Source organism: Hemicordylus capensis, chromosome 17 (assembly GCF_027244095.1).
Source record: "Hemicordylus capensis ecotype Gifberg chromosome 17, rHemCap1.1.pri, whole genome shotgun sequence".
Lineage (NCBI taxonomy): Eukaryota > Metazoa > Chordata > Lepidosauria > Squamata > Cordylidae > Hemicordylus > Hemicordylus capensis.
In genome coordinates, this window is record NC_069673.1 from 254,895 (window position 1) to 275,894 (window position 21,000).

Sequence of the window (21,000 nt, forward strand, 5' to 3'; positions counted from 1 at the left end):
CTCCTCCTCCTCCAGGCTCCTGGCCAATAGGGAGATCTCACCCGCACTTGTCTCATCTCCTCTCATGAATTAGAGGCGGGGTGGGGAGGGGAGCCAAGCCGCGGGTTCGAATCCCCCGCCAGGCATGGAGCACACTGTAGGGAAGGCGCGATCCGCTATAGAAACAAAGCCTTCCCTTTAAAAGAGCAAGTTCTAAGCCCACGCCTGCACCCAGAAAGCGGGGAAGAAGCTGCACAAGTGTGTGTGTGTGTGTGTGTGTGTGGTGGGGGGCTATTAACAATAGTTCTACTGTAAATGCCACACTCATGGAGAGGGGAGTGAGGCTCCTGCGCGCGCTCTCATTAGGCGCACACAGAGGAAGCTGCCTTCTACCGAGTCCGGCCCCTGGTCCATCTAGCTCAGAGTTGCCTACCCTGACTGGCAGCAGCTCTTCAAGGCGTCGGGCAGGAGTCTTCCTCCCCGGCCCTACCTGGAGATGCTGCCAGCCAGGGATATAGAACGGGGGTGCTTCTGCATGCAAAGCGATGGCAGCAGCCACACACCTTTCTGCACTGCACCGAGGAGGGCTCTTTTCGCCGACAAGCGGGGTGCAACGAGCAGTATGACTGGGCTGCAGCAGCAGCAGCGCCGCTCTCTCAGAGATGCACCGACCCATGACGCCTGCACCTGGGCGCCTCCTCCGCCACCTCCCGGCGGCATCTGCATCCAGCCTGCTGCTGCTGGCTGGGCCTGGCCACGACTCTGCTTCTTTCCGGCAGCAGCTCTGCCAGAGCCTCAGCCTAATGCCAGACTACAACTCTCAAGGCTAAAGGCCCTTGTTGTGATGCGGGGAGTGGATGGTACTAGTCCACCAACATCTAGGGAGGGCCCCAAGGAGGGCTGGGCTGGTGATCGTAAGCAGGACTTGTCCCCCTTTGCTAAGCAGGGTCTGCCCGGGTTGCTTATGAATGGGAGACTCCATGTGTGAGCACTGGAAGAGATCCCCCTTCTTAGGGGATGGGGAATCCGCTCTGGGAAGAGCATCTGCCTGCTTGCAAGTGAGAGGGACCAACAGTCTGACTCCATATTTTCCTAACCCCGGCCTTAATGGATGTATTTATTCATCATATTTCTATGCCACTTGGTATAGCCATCTCTAGGCGGTGTACAAAGTTAAAACATAGCGAATGTAAAACAACAGAAAACAGTTGAAATTCACAGAACAAGTAAAAAACAATCTCAAAAGACAGACATATTATGATTTTAAAAATTTCAGTTAAAAGCCTGGGAAAACAGGTACGCTCTGTGGAAATATTTATTTTTAATCATGTGCAAATTTATTGCAGATTTAAACAATCAACAGTCTACATCCCATGTGACTAATCTGCTACAGTTTCTGCAGTCGTCCAACACGATTTTCTGGAATAACTCTCTTCCACCCTTCTGGCATTTAAATGGTCACATGCAGAGATGCAATACACGTAGTCTCTCTCTCTCTCTCTTAATGCAAGGAATTCACCACTTTTAGTGTTTTTATTCTGTTGCCACTTCAGGAAAGTGCTTTTGTTTCCTGAACAGAATCTAAATGAGCCAAGGTTTCCCACAATCAAGCAATGGAAAATAGAACAATGTTTATATATTATCAAGGCCCTTGTTTTTCCATGGCTGTTCAGAAGAATTGTTACATGTGTGAGTCTGAAAAAGATGGATTACAGGAAAATTAAATGCAGAGTATAACTGAGAAATAATCATTTCCTATGAAAGCTAATGACTTCTCTGGAGGCTAGAACCAAGATTTATTGACCCAAGAGGTTAATATTGATCAAAGCCATGGCAAAGAAAATATTAGACCTTGAAGTAAGAATAATCTTGATATTGAAGTCTTGCCACTGACAGAGAGGACCATATATCTGGCTGTCAGCACTGAGAGCAGCGTGCACATAATGGCTGGAGGTATTTAATATGTCTGCCATGTTCGGCGTGGGCCGTTTCCACTCCTCCTCACGGCCCTTGTTTTATAGCTAAGTCCTTCTCCCGCTCAGCACGGCTTCCTAATGAATCTGCCATCAAGGGCTCCTCTCAAATGCCGGCACTTGGCCTAACAACCAACCAGCCAAAAACCCACCCCCAAACCCCCACCTTGCCTCTTTGACCCTCTTCATGGGTTTCAAATTTTAAAATCGCCAATTCCCCCCCCCGCTTGAATTTTGATTATGGCCCCATTAAGGAGGCAACTGCAGGCCGCCAGACCCTGAACATGACCCGACCCCCAGATCCTTCCCTTCCTCTGCCCCCACCTTCCTGCTCCAGCACTGTCTGGATGTGTGAGACCAAATCCGCTTCCTTGAGCTTGGAAATATAACAGTTATCTGTGGGAATAATTGCTTTGGGGAACTCCGCTTTTCTTTGAGAAGTTGACCATATGGTCACCTACATGGACTGTTACTAACAAGTCTGATAGGAAGAGATCTTCTCTTACACCAGTTAGGGAATCACTAGAATCCCATAGCTTACATGTGCAGTTCAAATAAATAGTTTAAATAAATTCTATGTATGTATGTATAAATAAATAAATCCTGGGCTGAGAGGGGTGTTTATCTTCTATCTTGGCTGTTAGCAAAGGAAAATGAATTTAAGTTCTTCAGGGAACTGCAAGAAGAATCCCTCCCACAGCAGCGTGGCAATATATATACAACTCAAGCACCCAGCATAATAACAAAGTTGGCTGGGATGCACCCGATATTCTCCAGCTATAACAGACTAATTCTGGAGGATGAATAATGAAAAAAAAAGTTTCTGAATTTCTAGCCCCAACATTAGAACCTTTAAGAGACGGATGGAGTGCTGAGTGTGAAATAATAAATACATCATCACACTGGCTTGCTGCTCTCAGATCATCAGTTTAAAAAAAACCACTTTAGTCACCAGATTAAGATTTTAATCCCAGCAGCAAACCCTGTTTCGAGCATAGTGGACACCAGTCTTATTCGAGAGATTGGGTATCTTGCCAGAAGGTAACAGCTGGAGGCGTAACCAACGGGCAGATCTTCCATTTCAACTGCTGTGGAAATGCCAAGAAGTAACACCACTGTTCTGGAAAGAGGTTCTGATGAGGATCAAGATGGTTTTAGATGCATTGCTTGAAATAAGAGAGGTAGCCAGACATATGCTTCTGCAAAACTGGAAATCAAGGGTTGCTCCAAATCCTGACTGGGTAGGACATGATCTTTTAACATTAGCAGCACAGGAAAAAAGTTTAAATGCTAAAGAGCAGAAATAAAACAGATTCTTAATGCTCTGGCATAACTTTGTGGAATTACATGCAGAGTAAAGTTGTGCCGTCGAGTCGGTGTTGACTCCTGGTGCCCACAGAGCCCTGTGGTTGTCTTGGGTAGAATACAGGAGGAGTTTACCATGGCCTCCTCCCACGCAGTGTGAGATGATGCCTTTCAGCTGCCTGATATAGGAGTTTTCCATAGAGCGGGAAACATACCAGTGGGGAATTCAAACCGGCAACCCTCTTGCTCCCTAGGCAGAGTAATATGCAGAGTAAATCAGTTTAAAGCCATCACCAGTGGGAATATACCACAAATCTCCCCCTTTCCCAGCTGCAGAGAACAGCAACTGAGGGTGGGTCAGGGAGAGCCGCAGAGAAGGGGGATGTAATTGCAAAACCTTTGGGAAGCCTTCCACAAGCTGGTAAGGGTTCAAAAAGGGTTGGCTGGAAAAGGCCAGCCAGTCCTCAAAGGGCAGTTCCCTCCCAGTCATCCCTTTGGCTCCAGGGAAGAGTATAGCTCAGCGGGTGGACCACCTGCTTGGCACGGAGGAGGACCCACTGCCAGCTCAGCAGTGAGCTGGACGGACCAAGGGTCTGACTCAGGAGAAGGTGGCTGCTGCCGAGGTAGCCTTCGTTCTGTGGGCTCCCTGGCCCTGGGGCTTCTCCCTGGAGACCCACCTCTGACCTCGGGTAGGAGGGGGGTCACGGCCCCACAGGCCCTTCTGTCCTAGGCCAGACGTGAGTTACTGCCCTAGAACAATGGACTTTCATGGGGTAACCCTTTTCATAGAACACCCGCAAGAAACGTACTCAGAAATCTCTTTATTTGAAAATATAAACACACCAGGAGTTATTTAACAAGATCTGCCGCACCTTAAATTTGAGCTGCTCCATGCAGTCTTATCATTCAGTTCTTGTGCGGCATATTTGTGTCTACAAATCCATTGAATCAAGATAAATGGAAGAAAGCCAGAATCTCCAAAAACTGCTGGTCATTTAAGTCACAGAGCAGCTGTTGCACAGGAGAAACACACAAACTATTTTTTGTTTACACCGAGGCAAACTAATGTTTGTGCTGGTCATTTGCCATCCATGAATGCCTGAGAAACTCTCATTGTGCAAAAGGCAGATTAATGTCTATGTGTGCAAAATAAAATAAAATAAAATAAAATAAAAATAAAATAAAGCCTGTTCGTCCTGCCTGAGAGCCTGCTCCTCCACTCTTCAGCCCGCTGGCCGCCTCTGGGCACTGCCTGTCCCGGAGCGCCTTGCCCATCGGGGCCTTCTCTACTCAGCCCCTTGGCTTGGCCAGCTCCCCAATGGCAGAGCCTTTTCCTTCCAGTCAAACAGACCTGCTGAAGTTGCCTGATGCACGAAAACATCAGTCAACGCAAGGGATTTATTAATAATAAAGAAAATTATGGACTGTAAAAGGAATGGTAATGGGAGATTCCCTATGAAAGAGGAACCACATGCACGATGGGAGCTAACCTCCATCATCTTAAAGCGAGAGCATCACCCACAGCATCTGCCAGTCACCCATCTTCACCTAATCCTGTTCCACACAGGAGAAATGGACAGTTCACACCTCACCTTCCCTGTAAAGACGGGTAACAGAAAGCTCTTTGATCTATGGACAGGTGTCAGTCCCAAAGTTGCCTCTACTGGGGGCGGGGGGGGGGGCGCGGAATCTCACCCCCTCATTGGCCGAGGAGCTGTCAGCCTGGGCCCTCATGGCATACCTCTGATTGGTGGAAGCGGCTCACCATCCTTCCAGGTGCTTTGACTAAGAAACTCTGTTAAAAGTTGTGTTTTGCCTTTCTTTGGGATCCATGGTCCGCTACTTGCTCATCTCCCAGCATCCCTAGACAACATTTTTTTGTGTGCTGGAAGTTGTAGTTCAGCAACATCTGGAGGGCCACAGTTTGGGGATGCCTGTTCTATATCATGTTTAGTATGTTTATTGATTAAATCTTATTTCCATCTTATTTCTATTTAATTGCCTATTAGATCATTCTGTTCACGGTTTGTTTTTGTTTTTCTCCTGGCTACCTTCATCAGCAGAAAGGAGAAGCATCTCTTCAATGCCAGGGCTCTGGGTGGGCTCAATTTCCAACTTCAAATGTGATTGCAGGGTCGACATCCTTGTAATTCTGAGCTTTGGAGGGTGTGAGGAACGGATTTTGTTGCATCTTTTATGCTGTCAGATCTTGCATGAGCCTGGTGGGAAGTGCTGCTCAGTTCACTAGATGCATCTGATTGCTGGAATGTACGACTCTGCCGCCCAACACATCTGGCACGATGAAGCCCCTCCAAGAGTTTTCACTGCCCCAAAGAAAACTAGACAGCCGAGCTGAAGAAACACCTGCGGAGGCTCAAGTTCACGGCAGAGGCTCCTTGGGCATGGGGACCTCGGACCAGGAGGTCAAGGACAAGGTCCTTACAGAGGCATGCTCATCAGTTGAACCCTGAAGCTCCCCAGCCTCAGGCAGAAACAGTTGCTCTGGCGGAGATGGGAAGTCTTTCAGGCTGAAGTTAGAACCATCCCATTGTTCACTCAGGTCTTCAGGTGGTGGAGGAAGTTCATTGCTTGGGAAAGAGGCATCCTTTTCGGTGGAAGACGGCAGATCAGCGCTTCCGTAGGTCAGCACTTCATCCACCGGAGAACGTATGTCGTCCTCCATTTCAGGCAGAAGCGTCTTGCTGACAAGCTCAGCCTCCCTTTCCCAAAGGCAGCTTTTGGCCTGGGATGCCAAAGGAAGCGTCGCCATCCCAGAAGCCTTTGTGTCCTGATGGTTCTGGTTGTCTTCCACTGCTCCGTCTGGGGTTTCAGCACAAAGCAAACTGGCACCGGCCTCTTCATCAGCTCCGGTGATCTGGGCAGGGGCGGCTTCCTCTGGTCTGCTGGCTTCACGGTCGTCCGCGGGGCAAATCTCTGGAACTGGCTGGAGGCTGGAGGGATGTGATGACGGGGTGGTGGGAAGTGGCTGCCTCTGGCCACCACTCGCTGGCAAGGCAGACCCCTCCTGGGGCTGAGCCACACTCTCCAAGGATGTGCCCTGTGCCCACCCCAGGGGCTGAACTTCAATATGAAGAGCAGGTTCGCCGTGGCCACCACCTCTGTCAGCTGGGCCAGGGGCAGGCGTGGAATTTGGCTGTCTGCAGTTCTCAGGGCAGCCCAAGGCAGCCCTGCTGGGGGATAAAACAGCCTCCGATTTGGACCTTCCCGGGGAAGCCGTCTCATTGACAGTGCCGCTTCCTGGAATGAAGGCTGATGCTTCCAGGCAGTTTGCCCCTCGTCCGCCAAGAGGTGTGTCTGCCGGAGAGGAGAGGGACCCTCCTGCCCAAGACGACGGTGTCCCCTGCCTGCCGTGCTTTGCGAAAGCCACAGAATCAGATGCACAGGTCTCTTTCCTGTGGGGTGGGGCTCCTCCTGGGGTCTTTTCCTGGCTGCAGATAACCGACAGGCCCTCCAGACCGGAATGGCCACCAGACCCTTCACTGCGGCATCGGCTTTCCAAGAAGAATGTGCTTCCTTCCCTCACTGCTGTGGGTGGCCCTGGCGGGGTTTCAGGGAAGCCCGCCCCCGAGGGGCCACCACCCTGCCAGTCCTGGAAGACAAACTCCTCGGGGAGGCTGACGTCTGTGTCCTGAGCATCCCCTGCCTCCAGATCAGAGCCCGACAGAGAGCTTCCCGAGAGATCAACTAGAACTGCACAGGCTTTGTGAAATTTGGCATCAGAGAGGGAGTTCTCCTCCGCCGCTGGAGAAGAGGCAGACAATTCAGCAGAGGGGCCTGCAGAATCCAAGCACTCCAAGGACATCTTAGGAGTCGGTGCTTTGTCACAGGCACTGCGAGCCTCGTCTTTCTTGGAAAGCGCCATCAAGCCAGAGTCCTCACGCTGCTCTTCGAGGCTCACCGAGGGACCTAGAAAGAAAGAGGTTTGGGTTACTGTTTCATCTTCAGTTCTGACTGATGGGCGATTTTTAGGGTTGCCAACTCCTTTCCCATCCAAGGCTCCTGTGCATGACAGGACAACTGCATGACAGGGAGAAATCCCACAGAAAAACCCTTCCCCTCCACTGCAGTTCCATGCCTGCAAAAGCGATACCTGACACACATGAGCCTCGGACGGGGAGTGGGGCAAGCCATGGAAGGCAAGGCCCAGCCAGCCCTTTCGGTTCTGCTGCGGCAGCAACAAAAGGGGACCCAACTGATGTTTCACTCCTTGATCCATGGAGGTTGTCTCTTAAAGCCAAGTGCATTAGCAGACTGGCTCCGGTGCCAGACTTCAGAGGGAAGAGACTGCTTGGCCAATAATCTTAGCTTCCCATTAGGCAGACTTTGCGAGGTCCAGTTCAGTCGTCCCTATGAAGCTTCAGGTCTGTTTGAATAATGCAAAATCCATTATTCCTAAAGTTAGGCACAAACAGGGACAGGCCTTCTCTGTTGCTGCCCCGAGATTCTGGAATGCACTACCTGTTGAGATAAGTCCCTCAAGACTTATCTTTTCACCCAAGCCTTTTAATTTAACTGGGTTTTTAAATTGTTGTAAGCCACCCAGAAATGTAAGTTTGGGGCAGCACACAAGTTAGATAAATAAAATAAAACAAACAAATACGTTACTAGAAAGATGTCGTACAGGGCTGGACAACTGCCAGCAAAACAGGACTATAACTCCCATCATCCCCTGCTACAATGCAGCTGGGGATGATGGGAGTTGTAGTGCTGATGTAGAAAGCAGACCCCAGGCAGGTGACCAAGTTTGTTTTAGGAATGCCAATGAATTCCACCCCTGCCAGAATTTGTGCTGGAGAGGAATTCTGCTCCAGAACAGAATCAGGACTTACTGGAGTTTATCAGCACGGGATCACTTGAAATTTATTGTCATGCACATACGTCCAACTTTATCTACATGCTTTATTTTGTACTCTCTTTTAAAAATCATTATTAGCTAAAATAAGGAACTGTGGTACTGTCTGAGTGTGCATTTATTGACCTGTTAGGATAGAGATGATATGAATGAGAAAGGCAATGCAGCTGCTGACAACATATTTATAATTTCCACAGACGAGGCCCCTCCAAGACAAGATAAATCATATAAAATGTCTCATATATGCGATCTGGATGTACTTGTTATAAGTTCAGAGGGACGGAAGAAGAAATATTAACTGAGGATAAACGGAAGCAACAAGAATCATTCTTGTCCGGGTTCATCTCCAGTTGACAGACGCGAGTTTAGCCCCTTTCTTAAAAATACACGGTCTCTCTCACACACGCTCTCTTAAATTATGTCGAAAATACCTCAGAAGAAAGCACATTTTTAATAGCACAATCAGAATAAGTTATGACTTTGTTCCACTAGAGCTGCACCATCATCTCCCACAATAAACCTGGGACAAATTTCCAGCATCTTGGCTTCTGATCTGCACCACAGCAACACGGTTCTGTGATTTACGCCACCGGAATGTGAGTCAAGACCATACGCGAGGACTCCTGCTTCTCTTTCTGTTTGTATTAAAGCACAGTGCAAGCGGCTGAAGCAAACGGGACGTCCACAGCCGTCGGGATAATTCATTCTCCCCTTGTGGGGTATTTCAGAGAGGCACATGCGAAAGAGTGAAAGAGATCTCAGGAGATCTGCAGGGCTGGAAACAGTTTTGCAGGCCACCAGAGCTGATTTCTGTGCAGAGAAGCTGCGAATTTCACCAGGAAGGAGCACCTTGGCTTAGGAGCCATTGGCGGTCCTCGGGTCCAGCACTACCACACGGTAGAGACACCGGGAAGCATCCAGGCCAGTAGCGGCCCGCCCTAAGGGGCCAGGGGTGTGCCAAAGGAGGCCACTTGGATGGCTCCTCTCTCCAATCCCACCCTGCCTGAGAACCGTGCTGCCGCCCGCAGGCTGGCCATTCATCAGGTAGAGCTGCTCAGAGCTGATGGCCTTCAGGGCTGGGCTGGCAGCTTCGTTCCGGGAGGGACGCAGGGCCTCACCTCCAGCTCTGAGGGGCTCCACTCCTGGCCGTGGCTTCCACTCTGGGGACGTCTCTGCTGCCCCTCGTGGTAAGACCTCCTCTCCTTCAGCTCGAAGGCTGGAAACAATCAGATGTCCGTGAATGGTTCTGTATCTGTTTACGTGGCACTATCATTGTGCAAGAAGAGAACAGGCCCTTGCCCCAAGGAGGTTACAAAACAAAGTCTAGAGGCGAGGCAGACGGTGGGGGGGGGGGAAGAGGCCACTGTCAGGTTCAGTTATATGTCCTGAGCTTAATCATGAACCTCATACTGTAGCCCTGACGTTGGACTAGAACTCCCATCATCCCTAGCCACATTGTAACCGAGGATGATGGGAACTGTAGCCCCACAATATCTGGGGACCCAAGTGTTACGCTGCAGGAGGAGGCACCTCAGAGAAAGGGCAGGAGGATCTAGGCTCGGACAGCATCTGGCCCGGCCACACACAGGGGATGAAGCCGGAGGTGGGTCTCTACGCGGCCGGACCCCCCCCACGGGAGGAGGCGAAGGAAGCAGCAGCACCAAGTCCAGAGGGAGACGGGGAAGCGGATGGCACATCTGGAGAGGCCGCCGGGTGGGGTGGGGAGTGGGGTGGGGAGTGGGGTCTGGGCGGGTGGGGCAGCGGCAGGAACGGAGCTTGGGCTGCTTCGCTCCCTCCTCCAGGGGCCCTTGGAGGCCAGGGGTTCCTGCCCAGGGCTCTGGCATAAAGGACGGCAATGCTCTCCGGGAGGACAGAATGAGAGGCAGGCCAGGCCACCGGGAGGTGGGCCAACTGGTGTCCCAGTGCTCCCTTCCAGGCCAGGGAAACCTGAGCCCTCCGCGAAGATGAAGCCGGCCAGACATGGGACACTCATCACCCTGGGTTTGGAAGGAGAAGCCAAGCCCGGCGGGAGGAGGGAGCTTCCTCCACAGCCAGGGGCTGCCCTGGAGAGCGAGATCAAGCGGGGGGGGGCACCACTCCCCCCCCCACAGAAGCTGCTCCTCCGTCACAGGGAGCGAAAGCAAAGCCAGCAATCCTTTCTAAGGGGCCTGGCGACCTCTCATCAATAGTCCCGTGCCGAGGTTTATTGGAAGGAGCTTCCCTTAGCCCAGCACTGCCTGCCTGCCGGGGGCGTCCCAGCAGCACCACCACCACCCAGCTCCTCTGTGGGCTTCCGGAGTGGGCAGGATCGATGCCAGCGACGGTGTGGTCCCACAGGAGGCTTGGAGCTGGAGCCCCTCCAGGGACAGGAGAGGAGGAGAAGCAGCAGCAGCAGGGCAGCCATGTGGGGGGGCGGGGGGGGCCTGTGGTGAGCCCACCCACCCAGCAGCAACCGCTTGCTCTCCAGGGGGGCCACGCACAGGAGCCTTTCCCAGCTCTGCTAGCAGAGGTCTCCGTGCTCAGGCGGCAGCAGCCAGAGCTGCTCTGCCGGGCGGAGGTGGCGAAGGAGGGTCTCGCCCAGCCCTCTCGGAGAAGATGCTGCCAGGGACGGAGCCTGCACCTCTCCCCGCCGGGGCTCAGGCCCCCTCAGCCTCACGGCAAGTCAGACCCCTCATCATGGTTTCCACAGGGGCTGCTCTGGGGAGCAGAGGTTCTCCAGGGCGGCTTCAGAGAGGGGCCTTTCCCAGCCCTGCCGGGGGGCCTGCAGGCCAAGCAGGGGCTCTGCCATGGAGCTCTGGGCCTCCCCCCGGGGATTCTGGGAGTTGCAGTCCAGCCCATCGGGGAATCCCTGTTGGAGGGGACACTGGCCAGGAGGACCCCATCACCCAACGCCCTCCAAAAGGGAAGGGGAAGGGCTGATCTGCTCCTATTGACTCCTCCGTAGCAAGAGGTCTGTATTCCAGAGATCCGCTTTCAGGCTGACTGCAGGTTCACAGTGGCCCCTTCGGGGGTGGGGGAGAGGAGGTCTCCGCTCCTTACTTGCTGCGGTCCCAGTGCTGCTGTGGCCAGCCAGGGCCGCCTCTCTCTCCTCCTGCTGGGGGCGCTGCTGGGCGGGAGGCTGCCTGGCCCGCTTCCCTTCCCAGCACGCTGCCTCCGCCGCTGCCGCCTTCCGCCTGGGTTGGGTTTTCAGCAGCCTGGGAAGGAGAGAGCTTTGAGAGCAGGGCAGGCTCCTTCTTGGCCCCCTGCAGGCTGGCCCGCTTTGGGTTTCAGGGCCTCCTCCTTGTCCCTTTGGGGGTCTGCAGCATATTTCATGCTTTAAGGGAGGAGAGCCGGCCTGGTGGGAGCAAGCAGGACTTGTCCCCTTAGCTAAGCAGGGTCCACCCTGGTTGCATATGAAAGGGAGACTAGAAGGGTGAGCACTGGAAGAAACTCCCCCTCAGGGGATGGAGCCGCTCTGGGAAGAGCAGAAGGTTCCCAGTTCCCTCCCTGGCAGCAGCATCTCCAAGATGGGGCTGAGAGAGATTCCTGCCTGCCACCTTGGAGAAGCCGCTGCCAGTCTGTGAAGACAATCCTGAGCTAGGTGGACTAAGGGTCTGACTCAGTATATGGCAGCTTCCTCTGTTCCTATGATCCTGAAGCAACCAATTGCTCAAATAGAAAGCACCTCCCCAGACAGACGGGCACCAACCCTGTCTTGCACAGGTCACAGCGAGGCAGCCCCCAAAGGCCCTGCTCCATCCTACAAATGTCCTCCCAGCTTCCCTTAGGGAGCGAATGGAGTAGGGCCATGAAGATCACCCCATGGTGGGGGCCGGGCTCGCCTCCCAGGGGCTACGATGAACAGCCAAGACTTCTGAAGTTCTGGTTAAGAGTGCGTGCCCACTGAAAGCTGCCACAAGCAGGGTGCCCAAAGCAAAAGGTCCCGGCCTCAGAGGGGCTGAGCACCACCGAGGCTCAAGGGAGGGGCGCTCTGCTGGCTTGGAAGGGACTCGCTCCTCTCCCCACCCTGCTAAGCACCCGAGAGCCTCCCCCCCCCGTGGGAAAAGGGGCCTCCTGGCCCCATTAGCAGACTTGCAGTCTAAAAGGGAACCCAAGGAGAGAGCCCCCAGCAGGAGCCGCTGGGACCCGTGCCCCCCGGACCCACCCCCAGGAAAGGGGGCGGGGGGCCTCCAGCGACTCCTAGTGCTGTTGGAGCCCAGCCTCCCCGGGGCCTCCTGGCAGCCCTACCCCCCAAGCAGGGGCCTTTGGCTGGGGCCTTGGCCTGGGGCCCTCACAGGGGCGGGGGGGGCCTGTGCCTGCTGGCCTCTCGGGCACGCACCTGCCACCGCCACGGCGGCCCTCCTGCCAGCCTGCCCAGCTGCTGCCAGAGTTGGGCCGTGGCCTGCTGCACCCGGCGGAGCTCCTGCTGCTGCTTCAAGAGGAGCTCCCGCTCCCGCTGGGCAGCCCGGCAGACGTCCTGCAGGTGCCGGATCTCGGCCTGCAAAGGAGCACAGGAGGAGGACGGGGGGGGGAGAGGCGGGGGGGGGGGTGAAGCTGCACCTCTCTGCTCGGGAGGGAGTCTTCCCTGCCCCCACCCCCACCTTGGCCTGGCTCACCTTGCGTGGACCCCCCCCCCCAACACCCACAGGGGTCCTCTGCTGCTTCCCTGCGGTCCCACCAAGAAGCTAGAGAGTCCCAGCCGGAGACCCGCCCCAGTTCTAGCCCAATCATCCGCATCATTCTGCAGCCTTTTGAAAAGGGTAGCTGGGGGGGGGGCAGCGCGAATGGGAAGAGGCCGAGCCCCCCCGCCGCTCCCTGAAACCCCAGCACTGGCCACCCCCTGCCGCTGCCTCAGGGTGGGAAGGGAAGCCCTTCAAGGGACCTTCCTGGGCTCCCCCCCAGCATCACCTGCTCCTGCTTCAGGCTGGTGAAGAGCTGGCTTTGCTTCTCCGCCGCCGCGGCTGCTCCCTCCGGGCCCTGCAAGCTGAAAGCCAGACGGGGGACTCCATCAGCCGCCAGGTGGGGGGGGGGGTCTGGGGGGCAGCCCAGGTCTTGAGTCAGCCCCCCCCCCCGCCCGCCACTGGCCCACCCACCTGCTGACCCTCCTCCTCCTCCTCAGCCCATCTCCCCCAAAGCCACTTGGCCAGAGCTGCCAGGGACGGGTCTGGGCTCCCGGGCAGGCAGGCAGCGCTGGCTAGACTTTGGAGGGGCCTGGAGCCCCCTGGGTCTAGCGGGGTGGGGTGGGGGTGGTCTGTGAAGCCAGAGCATCCGGGGCTTTAAGCAGTATCAGCCCAGCGAGGACCTGACGGCTGCCAAGCCAGGTGCTGGCGCTGCCGTGACTAGGGGTCAGTGCCCCCCCCCACCCCCCAGCAATGCAGGGTCATCGTCGTCATCATGGCCAAGGGCTCCTGGGATCCAAACGCCCCAGGGGACCTCCCTCCCTTCTCCCCGCTCCCTTGAGAGTCCTGAGCAGTTGGCGTCTTGAAGCCCTGACCCCCCCCCCCAAGCAGAGAGAGAGAGGCCTGCCGGCCGGCCGGCCCCCACCCACTCACCGGGCCTCCTGCTCCAGCCAGGCCAGCTCCGCCTGGGCCTTCTCCCAAAGGGCCTCTCCCCGGAGCCGGAGGAGGGCGCTCTGGTGCCGGGCTCGCAGCTCCTCTTGCCACAGGCACTGCTCCGCCATCGCCAGCCCCAAGCGGCAGAAGGTGCCCGAGCCCCCGTAGAACTGGCTGATCGCACTCCACTGCAGGCAGAAGAAGCACAGATGCAGCAGCAGCAGCAGCAGCAGCAGGCGGTGAAGCAGGTCGTGTGTCCCCCCCCCCACCCGCTGCCAGGAGCTCCAGAACCCTGAGGACCCAGCACTGCTGCCCCTCCCTTAGAGCCATCCCCCAAGACCCCAGGAATGGAGGCAGTGCTGTGCCAGTGCTGAGGCAAAGGGCATGCCTGTCGCTCAGTCGGGGTTCCCCTGCAATGGGCCTCCTCAGGAGGAGGGGGGGAGATGCCTCCTCCCGAGCAGAGCTGGCCTGAGGATCCGGGAAGGGGCGGGGCTCTTGCTGGCTCTAGAGACCTTGACCCCTCCAGCAGCCTTCTGCTGGATCAACAGCAAACGCTTGCTGAGCTTCTGCCTCAGCCGCCTCGCCTGGGAGAGAGGGCCTGCCTGGGCGCCCCAGTACCTGGCTGGGAGAATCGGAGGCCTCGCTCCTGTTTCCTGACCCTTCCTCTGCTGCTGCTTTGCTGTGGGGCGGATGGATGGGAGAGGCAGGCAGGCCGGAGGCCGGAAGCTGGCGGACGTTGCTGCGTTGTCCAGACTGGAGCCCTAGAGAAACGGAGGGAGGGAGGGAGAGTCACACTCTCCATAGCTTGGCACAAAGTTGTCCGGAAAGAAGATGCACCAGAGAGAGGGAGAGAGAGCGAGGCGGATGTTTGCACCAAATTGGCTTAAAGACGGAAGGCGTCATTGATGCCCCTTAGAAAAGCAGAGGAGCATTTCAGACAAGTGAAGGAAGGAAGGAAGGAGCACACAATATTATAAAGTACTGGGGGATGGGGCGGGAGAGAGAGCCAATGAACGGTCGTTGAGATCCGCTTGGGCTCAGCACCGCCAGGGCCAGGCCACCCAGACCGAAGCGCCTCAACAGCCCTGGCCGGCTGCAGCCCGGCTTCCAAAGCAGCAAGAGTTTTTCAGCTGCTGGAGTCGCTCCTGCCCCGGAGAGAGAGACCAGGGTCAAAAGACACCCAGCAAGCCCCAAACAAAACCAGGCCGAAGAGAGCAGCTGGTCATCCCTAGCAGCCAGTCCCAGGCGCCCTTCCTGGGGCAGCCCAGCGTCAGGGGAATAGTTGGTTTTCCAAAACATAAAATATCCACCTCTGAGCTCAACACAAGAAGTCAGTTTCTAGGCCTAGATGAGAAGATTGGGCTTCTGGGACTTGCATGCATTGCGGAAACCGGGCAATTTCGCATCGTTTCACTGGCTTTGTATATTTCGCATCGTCTTTTGCTCTGTATATTTTTGCTTTGTATATTTTTGCTTTGTATAATTTTGCATCGTTTCACTGGCTTTGTATATTCCTTTGGCAGTTTCACTATTCTGCAACATTTGTCCCAGTCTTGCTAGAGTCTGGCAGCAGCCCCGAGCTATTATTCAGGGCACAGAACCCCTCCTGTGTGTCCCCACCCCCCGGAAACCCAATCTAGCCCCCTCTCTGGCTGCTTTCAGTGGGTCTTGCCTCCTCCTACCACACTGCAGTCATGAGGGCTAGGAGCTTGGTTTTTTTTAAGAAGGAGTGTTTCTCCGGAAGCCAAGAAGCACATCTCCCCAGCAGGAGGCCTGGATGAGCAACAACAACAAAAACAATTACAGATATTTATATACCGCTTTTCAACAAAAGTTTCCAAAGCGGTTTAGACAGAGAAATAATAAATAAAAAATAAGATGGCTCCCTGTCCACCTTACAATCTAAAAAGAAACACGATAGAGACCCGCCACAGTCACCGGAGGTCCTGTGCTGGGGGTGGAGAGGGCCGGTCACTCTCCCCCTGCTCAGTAAAGAGAAGCACCGGTGACAAGGCGCCTCTTTGCCCAGTCTGCAGGGGTCGGATCCAACTGGATGCGTATGGAGAGGGCCCTGGTCTCAGCAGCGTCCGCCCCACTCAAAGGATGCCACTGGCTGCCTTAGGGGCTCACTGGTTAGTTGGGGCAGACAAGCTCTCTGACTGGAGGACAGGCCTGGCCCTCTTGCTGGGTCAGTTACGCAGCTGCTCTCTGGCGGCGGTCTCTGACCCTGCCCCTACACGTAAGTACATGTGCACACGCGCACACACACCCCCGGTCCCCTAACTGGGTGGCACTCCCAGTGTCAAGGGGTCGTGCATTCTTTGGCTGGTGTCTGCAACCCCCCCCTTGCCTCTCTCTCCTGACAGGGCACGAGGGAGGGGGTGGCCTCTCAGGGCACCTTTTCACGCCACGAAGCTGCCACCACACATTCCTCATCCATCCGTGAAGCAGCAGGGACCAAAGCCTCGTTCTTCTCATCACGCAGGGCGGGGGAGCTGCCTGCCCCATCAAGAGCAGCCTTTCCCCCTTTCCGGCCCAGGTCGGCAGCCCCCTCACCCCGCCCCGTTCCAGACGCAGTCACTCTTGCAGCCAGAGGAGGCCTTCTCTCCAGCGCCCTCGCTGACCCCAGAGCAGATCTCCTGGGGCGGCTGCTGTTTCTGTTTTTGTTCCAGCAGGGAACAAGCTCCCTGCCCCGGCTGCAAGGCCTCCTTCCTCCACGCGGGAGGCTCAGGGGGCATCAGGACGAGGGCCAGGGCAGCAGCGCTGAGCATAAAGCCAGGGGGGTCCCACCCCGCCACCCCCCGCTGTGGATAGGCCTGGATTCCATTTCTTCTCCTGTGCAAACCAGCCAACCAGCCCCCCTCTCCTCACACCCACAATGACGACGGCACCCTTTCAGGCAGAGCTCCTCAGACTCGGGTGCCCATGCGTTGTTGGACTACAGCACTTCCCATCACCCCCCACTGGCGAGTTAGGGTCATTGCAAAGGCTGTTGCAGCTGGGGATGATGGGCACTGTAGTCCAACCACGTACGGGGAAATGCATTATTGCTAACTGACGGGAGGCAGCCGCTTGAGGGGTGTCCAACGCTCTCCCATCTCCTTAAGTACTTCTCACCGAGGATTACATGTGTCCAGAGATGACGGGGGGTCTACTCACCTGCGCAACTCAGAATGTGAGCTGCTGACAGGCGGTGAGGTCCAGCACAGGAGACATGTGCCTGACGGACCACACGGCCTCCATCTCAGGCCCGGGTCCCTCCCCAGATGCTGCTGGATGACAACTCCCCCCATTCACAGCCACAATGGCTGGAGGCCATGGGATGATGGGAGTTGTAGTCCCCACCACCCGGTGCTCCACACCACCCGTTCAATGGGGCTTACTCCTAAGTAAGAGTGGGCATTGCCACCACCTACCGCGGCCGTCCTATGCAGAGGGAGCAGGACCCCTGGCAAAGAGCAGGACAGTATGTGGCCAGGATGGATCTGGCTGGAAGGGCCGTTCCTTGCCTGGAGCCGGGCCCCACGTGCAGGAGGCAAAGCACCCACCCCCCCTCCCTCCCTGCCTGAGTTCAAGGGTGCCATTCCACTTTCCCACCAGCACCAGAGTCGCAGGCTGGGGCAGCACAGAGGCACTTGGGAACATGGCCTGCCCGACCGTCTCCCCTACTCTGACACTTAAACTGCAAACCCTGGTGTGTGCATGGGGGGTGGGGGGGGTGGGGGTGGGGTGGGGAGGATGGCCGGACCCTTTGCAGGAACAATGGGCTTCTCCTCTCTGCGGGGTGGGGGTGGGGTGGGGGGGGCTCCCTGATCCTCTCTTTCTCTCCAGCCCTGGAGAACAATGCCCCATCTGCTCTGCTCTGCAGACACAAGCCCCCCCCACCCCCGTCCAGCCTGCTATTGTCTCCCACTTAACCCTTTCCTTCTTGGCTCCAACCACCCTTCCCTTGGCCCCACACAGCCCACTCCGGTGAGGGGTGAGACTAGAGCAGCAGCAGATGATCTGCCTACGCTCCCCACCCAGCCAAGAACAGCTGCTTCTGATCCTGGGCAGGATGGCTCGGATGCCTCTTCTCTGCCTTGAGGGCCACCAGCCTGGGTGGCTTGAAGCAGGGCTTAGACCCATTCACAGAGGACAGCTCCCTCAGTGGCTGCTAGCCGGGGTGGCTACAGGCCACCTCCAGCCTCCGAGGCAAGATGCCTCTCAACACCAGCTGCAGCAGGGGGACCACGGCAGCAGGAGGGAGCGCCGGCCCCTTCCAGCTCTGGCCTGTGGGCTTCTCAGAGGCATCTGGTGGGCCACGGGGGGAAACGGGGAGCTGGACTGGAGAGGCTTCCTTGGGCCGGATCCAGCAGGGCTGTTTTAAAGTCGTCTCCCCACCGCCTTTCCCCTTTCTTTTTATCATGACTGCTACGTTTCTAAGTCACAGTGGCCGGCATGATGGGGAAAGTGACTCAAGGAGCCCCATCAAATGAGAAGGACGTGTTAGGCAAGGCCTCATTTCAGTTGCACGCCTTTGAGTATTTCCCTCATCATGTCTGCCAGTATCTAGTTTTAATTAATTTATTGGCATGATTCTCATCAAGGCTACTCATCTACATTGTGGCTAAATCTGCTGTGCCCTGTACGATCTTGGAAAGGGAAGGCGGGTTCTGTTTGGAAAAACCCCAAAACACATCACTTCAAGGAGGAACGGAGGAGGAGGAGGAGGAGGGAAAGGGACATTCCCTGGAAGGAGGAACACCCACCTGGGGGTCACCCACCCACCCACCCACCCGCCTCCCGTGTTTTCTCACACCCCAGCTTACCAAGATGCTCCACTGGACCCTTGGTCCCCTCTTGGATCTGGTGCAGGGCAACAGGGGGGGTCTCCGCCAGGGAGTGGGAAATTGGCCTAAGCGGGAGGCAGAAACAAACAGGAAAGGAGAAAGGTGAACCAAACGTCGAGCCTGAAAAACCTCTTCTAACTCCCCCAAAGGAATCGTATTTAAAAATAAAAAATAAAAAAATTATATGCCTCTTTTCCATAAGTCAGGTCTCAAAGCAGTTAAGCAGCAAAGAGATTGGGCGGGGGGGGCACTCAGATGCCTCCAGGGGGTCCACAAGCAGGGCACGGGAGTGTGTTGGGCCTTCTCTGCTGTCTGCCTCCAGCATCGGCTATTCAGAGATAGACTGCCTCTGAGCCAGGAGGCTCCATTGAGTACCCACGTTGACTAGGTGTGTCGACCTATCACACACTAACCTGTCTAATCCTTTTAAAGCAAAACAGCTCTCTAAACACAAGACAATCATCCCCGTTTTTGGCAGTGGAGCCCACCAGCTAGTGGGTACTAGGCAGCCTTTCGAACCCATTGATAAAGGCGATTCGGCCCAGCTGTTCATGCTGAGGGGTGGTGGCTGCCCTCCCCTGCTGCTCAGCACGAGCCTAGAAGGGGCTGCGTCATGACCGCCCCACACACCCTATCTAGAAGGCCCTCCGTGGCAGGACCGTGGCACCGATTGTTCAGCGGAGGAGCCAGGGCAGGGAACGCCAGGGGTCTGGGAGCCGCCCCTCCGCCAGGACCAGAGGTGGCGCTCCTGCTTCCCACCCACTCCCAGACTCAGGGGACCCATCTGCGGACCGTTCAGTCAGTGGGGAGGCTCCCCAGCCCCACTGGAGCCCCTGCCCAAAGAACAGAGCATGGTCAGAGCTAGAAACAGGGGCTGGAGAGCAGAGCCCTTGGAAGGCCCAGTGGAGACCCCCAGACCTCTGCCCAGGTGGCCTCTGCCCTGGTGTGGTGTGTGCCCTGCCTGCCTGCAGCCCCGGGAGGCAGCTCTGTCCCCTGGTCCTGCTCGCGCCCCGGGCCCTGGCCTTGGTCCTGAACCCACCCTGGGCCCTGGGCCTGCCCCTGCCCTGGGCCCTGGCCTTGGTCCTGCTCCTCTGTCAGTTTCCTGCCTTCTTCAACCGCTCCCCTCCCACTGCTGAGCGTGGACTCTGGGAACCCTGGAACCGGAAGAGCTTCTGCCTGGAATGGGCCGGGCTGCGTCCTCAGGTGGAGGTAGGGGGGCTGGCTTGGGGTCTCCTGGTGGGGGGGTCCCCGTGGCAAGGGGGCACCCGGGATCTGGATCTCTGGTGGTCCCCACCCTGCCTCAGCCCCTTGCTTCCTAGTGGCGGCGAGGGGGCGGTTCTGGATGCAGGATCTGGACCTCCCCATTCTCCATCCAAGGGAGACCCAGTGGGGGGGGGGAGGAGGAGGAGGAGGAAGGTGGCAAGACTTCCTTGCAGCTGGGCTGGAGTGGCCATCAGCTCCGCTGGCCTCAGGATCCAGGCACCACCCTGCCGGCTTCCCAAACACCAAGTGCCAAGCTTAGCTAAACAGATTAGTGGGAAACGCGTGAAAAGGCTGGACACTCATGGGGCTGGCAGGAGCTCAGAGTGAAGAGGGCGGGAGGTGAAGGCACGGCAGATGTTTCTGTGCCCAAACCCAAAAGAGAATGTTTTTATTTCATCAGCAATCTGCTTAAGGAAATCTCATTTCATTTTTCGCATTAATAAGCTTTTCTTTGTTTTTCCTGCCACCGAATGACCCAGAAACGGCTAAAAACAGACGGCAGGCCTCCTTCTCGCCAGCGCGGTTTGGAAGGGGGCGCCTGTGGAGAGGGGCAAGAGGGCTGGGGGGGAGCAGGGGGGCACCTGGCTCACCTTGGGAGCCCTGGTGGGAGTAGGGCTCACCCCACCGGCCTCCCTGGGGCTGCTTGGCCTCCCTACAAACAGAGCCTCCACCATGGCCACGGATCTCCACCTTTCCCCCGTCGACAGGAGTCCCCCACTGCACACCACTCCTCGCCTCTCCTGTCCCGCCTCCCCACCCCCCAGGGGCTTCCTTTCCCGCTTCCCAGAGGCCTCTCCAGCCTGACTGCCGCAGCCAGATCTCCCGTTTGGGCCCAGCTGACTTTGCACAAGGAGCGGCCTGCTTAGGGACTGCTCCCTCCCCCCCACTGTGTCCAGACTTGGGGCGGGGGCCTCTGCTCCAGCAGCTCCTCGGGAGCCCCCTTTCCCCAGGAGGTCTCTGCAAGCAGGAGGGCCGGACAGGTGAGCAGAGCGGCTTTTGAGAAGGCGCCACAGAGGTGCTGAATTCTGGGCCCAGGAGGACATCCAGGGGCTCTTCTGCAGGAGAAGACGCCTCCCTGCCCACCCTCCTCCCCTGTGGCTGTGGCCTGCCACAACCAATCCATGGGCCTGGAAGGTGCCACATGGGGCTGGGGTCCTCCCGGCCACGAGGCTCTTCTCGGGCGCTTGACCCCGTCCAACTCTCACTGCGTGGGCTCTGGGCCCTGCTGCCCCCCTCCTATTCTC

At 56.6% G+C, this 21,000-nt stretch overlaps 1 protein-coding gene across 1 annotated transcript in view; it reads right to left on the reverse strand.

Annotated features, from left to right (window-relative positions):
• Window positions 1-4,072: 4,072 nt before the first annotated feature.
• The window catches only part of CCDC187 (coiled-coil domain containing 187), a 40,820-nt gene continuing 23,892 nt past the window's right edge, over window positions 4,073-21,000 (reverse strand). The window contains exons 13-20 of the mRNA XM_053282504.1: window positions 18,473-18,558; window positions 14,280-14,422; window positions 13,662-13,849; window positions 13,018-13,093; window positions 12,449-12,607; window positions 11,170-11,324; window positions 9,249-9,346; window positions 4,073-7,184 (exon numbers count right to left, since the gene is read on the reverse strand). Coding sequence (XP_053138479.1) covers window positions 5,638-7,184; window positions 9,249-9,346; window positions 11,170-11,324; window positions 12,449-12,607; window positions 13,018-13,093; window positions 13,662-13,849; window positions 14,280-14,422; window positions 18,473-18,558 — 2,452 coding nt within the window. The 3' untranslated portion in view covers window positions 4,073-5,637. The remainder of the gene's footprint in view (window positions 7,185-9,248; window positions 9,347-11,169; window positions 11,325-12,448; window positions 12,608-13,017; window positions 13,094-13,661; window positions 13,850-14,279; window positions 14,423-18,472; window positions 18,559-21,000) is intronic.